The sequence below is a fragment of the Sinohyriopsis cumingii genome, chromosome 9 (assembly GCF_028554795.1).
Source record: "Sinohyriopsis cumingii isolate HCF-2022 chromosome 9, ASM2855479v2, whole genome shotgun sequence".
Lineage (NCBI taxonomy): Eukaryota > Metazoa > Mollusca > Bivalvia > Unionida > Unionidae > Sinohyriopsis > Sinohyriopsis cumingii.
The window spans coordinates 98,803,414-98,816,642 of NC_142969.1; the positions used below are offsets into that span (position 1 = coordinate 98,803,414).

The window sequence follows — 13,229 nt, forward strand, 5'->3', positions numbered from 1 at the left end:
AAAGATAAGACTAAAGTCATATTGTTCAAAATTAGCAAGAAATAACTTCTTCCTCCTCCATGAAATAAAGCCTGTCAACTGTCCTCCACTTCCACACTACTTAAATATTAACTCCCACTGTAGTTAAAAATTAACTGATAACTATACTTTATTATACTCTACTTAGAAATTAACCAAGAACAATGTTACATTATCCTTCTCTATTTAAAAGTTAACATTACAACATTACTTAATTCCAGACCATGCTGAAAGTTCATAGACTAGACAGACTTCCTGTAAAACCCAAATGTGTGTCTACTGTGTTGAAAATTTATAGTTTAGACAGGACCTCTTGTAAAAAATTGTGTTTGTGTTTACTGTGCTGAAAATTCGTAGATTGGACAAAACTTCCTGTAAAAACTAAATGTGTTTATGTCTACTGTCTTGAAAATGCATAGACTAGACAGGACTTCTTGTAAAACCTAAATGTGTTTGTGTCTACTGAGTTGAAAATGTATAGACTAGACAGGACTTCCTATAAAACCTAAATGTGTTTGTGTCTACTGTATTGAAAATTCATAGACTAGACAGGACTTCCTATAAAACCTAAATGTGTTTGTGTCTACTGTGTTGAAAATTCATTGACTAGACAGGACTTCCTATAAAACCTAAATGTGTTTGTGTCTACTGTGTTGAAAATTCATTGAATAGACAGGACTTCCTATAAAACCTAAATGTGTCTGTGTCTACTGTGTTGAAAATTCATTGACTAGACAGGACTTCCTGTAAAACCTAAATGTGTTTGTGTCAACTGTGTTGAAAATTCATTGACTAAACAGGAGATGCTGTAAGACCCAACTGCCCTATGCCTTAAGAATGCAAATCATTCTTCTTACTGAATGCAGCTAAATTACCCACTTACCTTGGCACCAACAGGCAGTGCCTTAATTCCCACTAACAACTGGAACATGTTCTGTGTCACCATCAACACTCCAAATATCTGCAGAGAGAATGAATGTAAATATAATATTCCATTCCCATATGATAATTAGTACAATATGGTCCCTATCATATACTGGGAACGGTCAGACAATAAGACTGGAAATACATTTTTACCTCTCTGTATCTCACTGCAGTACAACATGGTCCCTATCATATACTGGGAATGGTCAGACAAAAAGAATATAAATACATTTTTATCTCCCTATATCTCAGTACAGTATAGCATGGTCTCTATCATATACTGGGCATGGTCAGACAATACAAATGGAAATCCATTTTGCCTCCCTATATCTCACTGCAGTATAATATGGTCCCTATCACATACTGGGAATGGTCAGACAATAAGAATGGAAATCCAATTTTACCTCTCTATATCTCACTGCAGTATAACATGGTCCTATCATATACTGGGAATGTTCAGACAATAAGAATGGAAATACATTTTTACCACCCTATATGTCACTGCAGTATAGCATGGTCCCTATTAAATACTGGGAATGGTCAGACAATAAGAATGGAAATACAATTTTACCTCCCTATATCTCACTGCAGTATAACATGGTCCCTTTATTATTGGGCATGGTCAGACCACAGAAATGGAAACAGTGTTAAGTTCCTATGTGACACCTCAGTACAACATGGTCCTTTTCATACAGTGGGTATGGTCAGACAATTAGAATGGAAAAACAGTGTTATTGTGACTCATAACACAGTCCATTTCATATGGTGGATATAGCCCAATGGAATGGAAACAGTGGTCCCTTGCCAAAAGGTGATTCATAGCACAGTCCATTTCATGGTGGATATAGTGTGATGCAATGAAAATAAGATGACTAAGTGTCTATTTCATATCATGGATATAATCCAATGCAATAGAAATAAGGTGTCAATTTATACAAAACCACAAAAAACATAAAAATTGATACCCACAAAAATAAAAACTGCTATTTCCATGACTCACCATGACAAATCCTATGTTTTTCTTACATGATAACTCTTCCAGACCCTCTTTTTGGTCTCTGGTCCTGGGGCCATACCCTAAAAGTCCTCCTCAAGTCCCTGTTTTAAACTTTAGTCCAGTGGTCACAACCCAAACTTCTTTTATGTATTGTTTCCTACTCCTATGATTGCATTCACAAAGCTTGTTATAAAAAAATAATGAATAAAAAAAAATCACAAACAAATTTAATTTTAACTGAAACTTTGTATGTTTTACCTCTAGGGGCCCCAGGAGATAGACCCCAAAATCATACCACTGTCACTGATGGTCACTGCATGGGCAACCTATTTATGAAGTGTGGTAAATTTTTAACCAGCAGTTTAAGAGATGCAGTCATGGACAGATGGATGGACAGATGGACCCTAATAAGTACTTCCCAGTAAGGCAGTCAATATTGCAGAAATCACTCCGATGATGAAACATTCCATTTAACTCACTTTAGCCACCAGGCCCTTTGTTTTGCACTGCATGATTGCTCTGAAAACATTTTATTACCAATTTCATGTCTAACTTAAACATGGAAGACATTACCATGTTATCTTTGAAGCAGAATAAATAAAGTAGTTTGTTTGTGCTAAGAAAATCTCGTCTATAATAAATCCGGCATGGGAATGAGGACAAATACCAACAAAATCTATCACACTGTAGTTCCTGCATATGCAAAAGACTGCTGTGGCCACAGGTACTTGTATTTATTAGTGAAGAAGGAAAACTAATGACAACACCCAGTCCTATTCTATATCTTTTTAAAAATTTACACAAGGTGATAAACATAATCTGTTTGAAATCTGCCCCCATGCTGATTATGTGGTAATTTTTTTTATTCCAACATCACCCTCATTCACTGGTTCAATATCTCTGCATAAAAAGAGAAATTTCAAACGAGTTCCTCATATACAATTTAAGAAGAGATGTTGCTAGGATTTTATATTACAGGGACTTCACCCTTTGAAGGGGAGAGTGGAAAAGGAGGGGGAGGAGGAAACAGTCATGGTTCAATATTTACCTAACACTTCAATATCTGTCTCTCTTTCTTCATGCTCCACTTTTTTATAGTTCTACTGAAATCAAAATCTTTATAAAAAAATGCCATCTCTAGTTTATGAGTATTAATCTGTTAATTATTTCTGAGCATACTCTGTTCCTTATCTGTGTATGAATAATTTTCTGTGCTTCTTTCTTAAAGGTCAAATGCACTGCTAACTTTATGATTTTGGGAAACATTGTTGTGGCTGTTGTTTAGAATATTCCAGAGCTCACAGATATTATATCTTGGATACATCTGCTCCAAAAGATTTTTCACTAAATATAAACTTCCTTCTTGAATCAGTAGTTTATTGACTACCAAGCCAGAATTCTTATCTGTTCCATAATACTGTACTTAGATTTTCAGTCAATCAATGCCATAGTCTGCTTGTGCAGACAGAGGTATTCAACTAAATATCTTTACTTCTTAATTTCATTTTTTTCATCCATATTTATTCAGTTTATCTTAACCCTGATAGGCATATATGATTTTGTAACATATGATTCACAGGACTAAACTGATTGATAAAAAATAAAAATTGCATTCTACTTTTAAATTGTCTGTAATTTAATTAGGCTCAGTATTCTGCCCATTTCTACATTTAATTTAAAAATACCACTGTCACTGAAAGAGAGACCGACTGTCATGTCCTCTATTTTTCTCCATCCAACATGTACATCTGACTTGTATTTAACTTCAATTTCAGGCTCAAAATCACTCATTGGTTTCTCCATTAACAATTTCCAAGCTCCAATAATCCAATATCCTTTTACATCTGACTCGTATTTAACTTCAATTTCAGGCTCAAAATCACTCACTGGTATCTCCATTAACAATTTCCCAATAATCCAATATCCTTCATAACTTTAAAATTATTGTCAACATCACTATCACCAGCCAGCATTTGGCAAATGAAAACGTAATGAACCAAGCCAGGAATCAGACATTTGGGGTTTGCTAGGTTGCCCGTATTTTATATGCACATTTGTAAAACTTCCTTCACGGAGGGTTCAAACTATGCCATAAGGCTTAATCCAGGGCACAGTTTAGTTTAACGACCATTTTCATCGTGCTTGAAGACCCCAAATGAGTAAACAGTTGTCTACCGAAAAACATGTGACAAGAATGGCTGAATAAAAATAGTATACTTCGTTGAGCACATTTTCATATGCGGGACTTTCAACTAATTTGCAAGAGTTCTCGTGCATCACTGTTCTCCAATTTGTACATATTTTGCAGGATTCACAGAACTACAATCCCTGACAGATCTCTGTTTAAGTACTTTATATATCAATGACTTTAGAGCAAAGTTTCTCTGTTGCCTTGCCTGTACTTCCCATCTGTCACACAGAGAATAAGCTACACTGATTGCTAATTGGTAGTTATTATTTCACCTTGACCTGAACAAGTAGTAACCACCAATAAGATCTGAATGTAACATACCAGTAGTGTAGCTTTCAACTTGACCAAAGTAGACAAGATCAAATTCAATGTAAAAACTTCGTGTAAAATTGGCTACCAAATGATGAGTAAAGTACTTCATTATACATGTGGACCACGTTTTGAATGTATTGTATATGCCGAACATGCTACTGGGTTAAGATAATTAGCATCAAATTGGGGACTGGGGCAGATTATGAACCATGTGACTTTGAATTTACAGATGGCGAGCGAGTATTCTCACTAGTCTTTTTCGTTTTTACTAATAAAAATGAGTGCTTAGGACTGCAGATGCTGTTTCAGATGAATTCTATATTTAAATAATAAGAAGGCGAACTAATAATAATTATTTATAACTGCTGAAGACTAAAGTAACATATACACTAAGTATTGTTTTGTATCAATTCTCCATCTCTTGTATCGATATGTGTATCGGTCCAGCAAAAGTACTGATGCATTCATATCCTGATGAACTGTTTCACCCCTAATAATTTATACTGTATTGTTTATATATATACATACACATACAACTCCTGTAATTTATACTGTATTGTTTATATATGTACATGTACATGCAACTCCTGTAATTTATACTGTATTGTTTATATACATACATGTACAAACAACTCCTGTAATTTATACTGTATTGTTTATATATGTACATATACATACAACTCCTTTAATTTGTGACATAATTTTGAAACATTTGGCAAACTTATTCTATCTGAAGTGACAGAAGTATAGACTGATTGCCTCACTCTGTTGTTATTGCTCACCAAACATTTTTGGCCAAACTTGCTCTTTATTTAAGCCTTCCTGAAGTCTATTTATACTGGCACCTTTTACCATCTATGGGCAGAGTAATGTAGAACAAGAGTCCCTAGATGGGACTGATGTTTCAAGGGAGACAAGAACTTCAAGGAATTCAAGATAAGACCACGTCTTCCTTTTAACTGTTGAGTGTTCAAAGTATTTGTGATATTCTTCAGGGACAACAAGACTTTCAAATTAGCTACTGTTGTGCACATATTGGATCTCAGCTTGGTACCATTGTTATTTAGAACAAAGTAGACATCATTAGAAGTCTTTTGGTAAATATCCCATGTCATAATGATCAGCACTTCAAGGGGAGTAATAACAACAAAATTTGTAAGAGTCATCATGACAGCCATATTGAATGTATGACTGAACTATTTTCATTTATGACCAACTAGATATGACAAGAAGTCTAATGGTGAAAACCCCATGCTGATATAGCCATTCATTTGGAGAAGAGTAGAGATAACAATATATTCAAGATATGACTTTCCATTCAAAAGAATGCTGTTATTGTTTTGGGTTGAATTCCATTTTTCAGCACATGGTAGGCTATTCATGGCAGCCAGTTTAACTGGTAGAGGAAGAACCCAGGAAAACCCATGAGAACTATTAACCCATGGGAAACTACTGGAAAGCTTTCTCACATACCTACATTTGCTGAGTCCAATACTTGAACCCATATGAACATAGGTAAGATGGCAGTGACAGATAAAAGCATCCACATTGCATGTCAGAACAATTGGACATCAGAAGTCTTCTGGTGAAAACCCCATGCCAATACGACTGTTTAACTAGAGTTGTGATAAAAAAATTGTGATGGCTGCCATGGTCACCTTATTGGATGTTAGAACAACATCATTTATATTTAGGACCACCTAGACATCACAAGTGTTTGGATGAAAAACCATTATCATCTGTTAAGTAGTGATGACCAGATTTTCAAGATTGCCACTATAGTGATCATACTAATGTCATATTAGCACCATGGTGACCATATTGATGTCATATTAGCTCCATGGTGACCATATTGATGTCATATTAACACCATGGTAACCATATTCATGTCATAATAGCACCATGGTAACCATATTCATGTCATAGTAGCACCAAGGTGACCATATTGATGTCATATTAGCACCATTTTCAATTATAACTAATCAAACATCATAAGAAATCTTTTGTGAAAACCCCATGTTGATATGGCCATCCATTGAGGAGGAATAGCGATAACAAGAAGATGGCCACTGTGGTGACCATACTTGATGTCCAAGCAACACCCTTTTTCATTTGGGACCAACTTGACTATGGAATGAATGTGTGCAAAGGTTCAAGGCAATCCTCCAGTTAATAAGGAGGCATAGCGGTAACAAACTTGTGCTAATGGACAGATGGATGGATGATGAATGATGGACAACAGACCATTCCATCAACTCAATGACCAGCAGAGCTACCAATAATACTGAAAATCACAAATATAATTTTAGCTAGAATTAATATATCACATGTGCACATATACATCACAGTTATGTTAGGCCACATGCCAATATACAATTTACAATTATGTAATACCACAGGCTCTTAAACAGTTCACATACAAGTCATACCACAAGCCCTTACACAGTTAACATACAAGTCATGCCACAGGCCCTTACACAGTTCACATACAAGTCAGACCACAGGCCCTTACACAGTTCACATACAATTCAGACCACAGGCCCTTACACAGTTCATATACATGTCAGACCACAGGCCCTTACACAGTTCACATACAAGTCAGACCACAGGCCCTTACACAGTTCACATACAAGTCAGATCATTGGACACTATACAGTTCACAGTAATGTCTGATCATTGGACACTATACAGTTCACAGGAATGTCAGATCATTGGAACTATACAGTTCACAGTAATGTCTGATCACTGGAACTGTACAGTTCACAGTAATGTCTGATCATCAGACACTATACAGTTCACAGTAATGTCTGATCATTGGAACTATACAGTTCACGTACAAGTCAGATCATTGGAACTATACAGTTTGCAGTAAAGTGAGATCATTGGAACTATACAGTTCACAGTAATGTCTGATATTTGGACACTACAGTTCACAGTAATGTCTATCATTGGAACTATACAGTTCACAGTAATGTCTGATCACTGGACACTATACAGTTCACAGTAATGTCTGATCAATGGATGCTAAACAGTTCACAGTAATGTCTAATCATTGGAACTATACAGTTTACAGTAATGTCTGATCACTGGACACTATACAGTTCACAGTAATGTATGATCGTTGGACACTATACAGTTCACAGTAATGTCTAATCATTGGACACTATACAGTTCACAGTAATGTATAATCATTGGACTGTACAGTTCACAGTAATCTCTGATCACTGGACACTATACAGTTCACAGTAATGTCTAATCATTGGACTCTATAGAGTTCACAGTTATGTCTGATCACTGGACACTATACAGTTCACAGTAATGTATGATCATTGGACACTATACAGTTCACAGTAATGTCTAATCATTGGACTCTATACAGTTCACAGTAATGTCTGATCACTGGACACTATACAGTTCACAGTAATGTCTAATCATTGGACACAATAAAGTTCACAGTAATATCTAATGAATGAACACTATACATTTCCCAGTAATGTCTGATCATTGGAACTATACAGTTCACAGTAATGTATGATCATTGGACACTATACAGTTCAAAGTAATGTCTAATCATTGGAACTATACAGTTCACAGTAATGTCTAATCATTGGACACTATAAAGTTCACAGTAATATCTAATGAATGGACACTATACAGTTCACAGTAATGTCTGATCATTGTAACTATACAGTTCACAGGAATGTCAGATCATTGGAACTATACAGTTCACAGTAATGTCTAATCATTGGAACTATACAGTTCACAGTAATGTCTAATCATTGGACACTATAAAGTTCACAGTAGTATCTAATGAATGGACACTATACATTTCCCAGTAATGTCTAATCATTGGACACTATACAGTTCACAGTAATGTCTGATCATTGGATACTATACAGTTCACAGTAATGTCTAATCATTGGAACTATACAGTTCACAGTAATGTATGATCATTGGAACTATACAGTTCACAGTAATGTATGATCATTGGACACTATACAGTTCACAGTAATGTATGATCATTGGATGCTATACAGTTCACAGTAATGTCTAACCACTGGAACTATACAGTTCACAATAATGTATGATCATTGGAACTATACAGTTCACAGTAATGAATGATCATTGGAACTATACAGTTCACAGTAATGTATGATCATTGGACACTATACAGTTCACAGTAATGTCTAATCATTGGAACTATACAGTTCACAGTAATGTATGATCATTGGAACTATACAGTTCACAGTAATGTATAATCATTGGACACTATACAGTTCACAGTAATGTCTGATCATTGGATGCTATACAGTTCACAGTAATGTATGATCATTGGACACTATACAGTTCACAGTAATGTTAGAACAAAGGACAATATACAGTTCACAACAATGTTAGATCATAGGCCCTTACAGTTCAAACTAATGCCAGATCACAGACTGACATACAGTTGCCTGAAATGTTAAGCCACAGGATTATACAAAATTCACAGCAATGCCAAACCACAGGTCCATATATTACAAGAATTAGTTGTAAAGTTAAAGTGAATTTTAACCAAAAATACACTGATGAGCAAACCAGTACATATAAAAATTGTTCAAGCCCCATCTACATTAAAGTTAGAACAATTATTGTAGCTAATTATGAATCAAGCAATTATTATATTTATCTTTTTTAAATCAAAGTAAATTTAAGTCCAAATTACTTACTGTGAGGCCTAATAAAATCAGCATTACAAGTGGATATCCCAAGTTTCTCCTGAATCTTGATACTCGCATTCTTTTCTCTGCAAATACAAATATTATTCAATATGAAATCATCTAATGACAGGTTCCTTGTAAACTGTGACATTCGTTTTTCTGCAAACACAGATGTTTATCATCATTAAATTCACGTACTGACAAATTTCTCCTAAACCTTGACACCTGCATCATTTTCTCTGCAAATAAAGATGTGTATCAACACTGAATTCATGTACTGAAAGATTATATCCTTTGACACCATCACACTTTCATTCTTTTTCCTCCTAACAAAAATGTTTATTAATACTGAAAATTCATGTACCGAAAACTTTCTTGACACCTGCATCATTTTGTCTACAAAAAACGATGAATTCATGAAATGACATTTGCAAATCAGAGTAGATTAACCTTATTTGATGTCAGTGTGATGACCTGGTTTGAAGTCAGTATGATGACCTGGTTTGATGCCAGTATAAAGACCTGGTTTGATGTCAATAAAACCTGGTTTGATTTCAGTATGGCAAACTGGTTTGATGTCAGTATGATGGCTTGGTTTGATGTCAGTGTGGCAAATTGGTTCGATGTCAGTATGATGATCTGGTTTGATGTCAGTGTGATAAATTGGTTTGACATCAGTGTGACAAATTGGTTTGATGTCAGTGTGACAAATCGGTTTGATGTCAGTATGATGGCTTGGCTTGATGTCAGTATGATGGCTTGGTTTGATGTCAGTATGATGGCTTGGTTTGATGTCAATGTGAAGACCTGGTTCGATGAGACTGCCCCAGTGGCCTAGTGGTTAGAGTGTCCACCTCTGATGCGGGAGGTTGCAGGTTTAAACCCCAACCGAATCATAAGAAAGACTTATAAAAATGGTACAAACAGCTGCCTCACTAGGTGCACAGCATTAAGAGGTTAGTGTTAGGACTGGTCAGCCCAGTATCAGGATAATGTGACTGGGTGGAGACGTCTTGCTACAAGTCTGCAGCATGATGCCCCAATGCTAGGCATCACTATAAACTGCCACACTGCAGACAGTGCATCGATATGACTACACAACTGTTAAAGCTACTTTAAAAATCCAAATCACAGACATCATTTTTAATGACAGTGTGATGAACTGGTTTCATGTCATTCTGATGACCTGGTTTGATGACAGTGCGATCACATGGTTTGGGTGTGGGTGTGTTTTGGAATTTTAACATAGCATTAACAATTTTGCAGTCATATCGCTATGATGTCTGCAGTGTGGCAGTTAATAGTGATGTCTAGCACTGGGGCATCATGCCACAGACATGTAGCATGATGTCCCATCCAGTCACATTATCCTGACACCAGGTCGACCAGTCCTAACACTAACCTCTTAATGCTGAGCGCCTGGCGAGGCAGCTGTTAGTACCATTTTTATAAGTCTTTGGAATGACTCAGTTGGGGTTTGAACCCTTGACCTACCGCATCCAAGACGGACTCTCGAACCACTAGGCCAATGGAGTGGTTGACCTGGTTTGATGTCAGTTGTTATGAATATGTAATTGACTTATTTGTTAGCTTTTATTTTTTATAAATTTTATTACATGCTATTCTAATGCAACTTTGTTAACTGGATTTGATAGTGTCTAGAACAGTGTTCAGTTCTGACTTATTTTTGTTATTTTTGATGTAAACAACTAATAATAGAGACACTGTATCTAATGCTGACCTAGTTCCTGACCTTGATTCAGAAACAGTGGCAGTTCTGGTAAAAAACTTTTTTATATAAATTTTTTCCCAAAATAAGAGTCATTGATTTCAGTTAAGGCCATACGAGGAGGACATGATGTTAGGCATGTAAAAAGTTTCTATTTTGTTCTAGAAAGATGACCATGTGACCCTCATCTGGGAATCTGTTTTGCATCTTAAGTTAACCTTATATCTAATGTTTTGTACAGAAGTAGTCAGTGGGCTTTAAACTTTTGACAAGTTAAGTTGTGTTGTTGTGAACAGTTTGGACTGAGATTTTATTTTCTTCAAATTATTGAATTTCAAGTGATTATTTTCCCTAGAAATTCTAGTGCTCTAAATTATTTCTTGGTTAAGGACATTTATCGAAATTTATACAGAATAAAAAAACTGGAATAAAATTTTCTGTGATTCAACAAGAGATTGCACTTTGCAGATTACAAATGTCATCATCGTCTTCCATTTTGGATTTCATCGGGATTCTAATTCAGTTTCATTGAGGAATTTTTGTTACTAGAACTTCAATTTTTTTAATTCTTGGATTATTTTTGGATTTGATTGTAAAACCATATGTTCTTTTATCTCATTTTTCACTTGATATTCTAGGGAAAAAAATTATTTGTTAAATTTTACAAAGCATGATGTCTTCCCTTTTTTCTGTTACTTTTTGTAAGAGCCTAGACTCTTAACAGTGTAATGACCTGGTTTATGTCAGTATGAAAACCTGGTTTGATGTCAGTATATGACCTGGTTTGATGTAAGTCTGAAGAACTGGTTTGATATCATTATATGACCTGTTTTGATTTCAGCATGATGACCTTGTTTATGTCAAGGAGATGACCTGATTTGATGTCAGCATATAGGCTAGTTTGATGTCAGTGTGATGACCTGGTTTGATGTCAGTGTGATGACCTGTTTGATGTCAGTTTGATGACATGGTTTGATGTCAGTGTGATGACCTGGTTTGATGTCACTTTGATGACATGGTTTGATGTCAGTATGATGACCTGATTTGACATCAATATGAGGACATGGTTTGATGTCAGTGTGATGACATGGTTTGATGTGAGTATGTCAATATGATGACATGGTTTGATGTCACTATGATGACATGGTTTGATGTGAGTATGTCAATATGATGACATGGTTTGATATCTGTATGATGGCATGGTTTGATGTGAGTATGTCAATATGATGACATGGTTTGATGTCAATATGATGACATGGTTTGATGTCAATATGATGACATTGCTTGATGTCTGTATGATGACATGGTTTAATGCCAGTACAATGACCTGGTTTTATGTCTGTATGTTAATATGATGACATGGTTTGATGTCTATATGATGACATAGTTTGATGTCAGTATGATGACCTGGTTTGATGTCAGCTTGACGACCTGGTTTGACGTCAGTATGGTTTGATGTCAGTACGATGACATGGTTAGATGTCTGTATGATGACTGGGTTTGATGTCTGTATGGTTTGATGTCTGTATGATGACTGGGTTTGATGTCTGTATGATGACCTGGTTTGATGTCAGTATGATAACCTGCTTTGATGTCAGTATGATGACATGGTTTGATGTCTGTATGATGGCATGGTTTAATGTATGTCAATATGATGACATGGTTTGATATCAATATGATGACATGGTTTGATGTCAATATGACGACATTGTTTGATGTCTATATGATGACATGGTTTGATGCCAGTACAATGACCTGGTTTTATGTTTGTATGTCAATACAATGACATGGTTTGATGTCAATATGATGACATGGTTTGATGTCTATATGATGACCTGGTTTGTTGTCAGTATGATGACATGGTTAGATGTCTGTATGATGACATGGTTTGATGTCTGTATGATGACCTGGTTTGATATCAGTGTGATGACACAGATATCTGTATGATGACCTGGTTTGATGTCTGTATGTCAATACGATGACATGGTTTGATGTCTATATGATGACCTGGTTTGATGTCTGTATGTCAATACAATGACATGGTTTGATGTCTGTATGATGACCTGGTTTGATGTCAGTATGATGACATGGTTAGATGTCAGTATGATGACATGGTTTGATGTCAGTATGTCAAATTGTTGGCATGGTTTGATGTCTATATGATGACATGGTTTGATGTCAGTATGATGACCTGGTTTAATGTCTGTATGTCAATAAGATGACATGGTTTGATGTCTGTATGATGATTGGTTTTGGTGTCAGTATGATGACATGGTTTGATGTCAGTATGTCAAATTGATGGCATGGTTTGATGTAAGTGTATCATGACCTGATTTGATAACAAGATTTATTAGATTA

General features: G+C 35.6%; 1 protein-coding gene across 1 annotated transcript in view; it reads right to left on the bottom strand.

Moving 5' to 3' along the window:
* Positions 1-13,229, bottom strand: part of LOC149792314 (limb region 1 protein homolog) — a 45,331-nt gene that overhangs the window by 11,312 nt on the left and 20,790 nt on the right. The window contains exons 5-6 of the mRNA XM_089970890.1: positions 9,152-9,228; positions 902-979 (exon numbers count right to left, since the gene is read on the bottom strand). Coding sequence (XP_089827016.1) covers positions 902-979; positions 9,152-9,228 — 155 coding nt within the window. The remainder of the gene's footprint in view (positions 1-901; positions 980-9,151; positions 9,229-13,229) is intronic.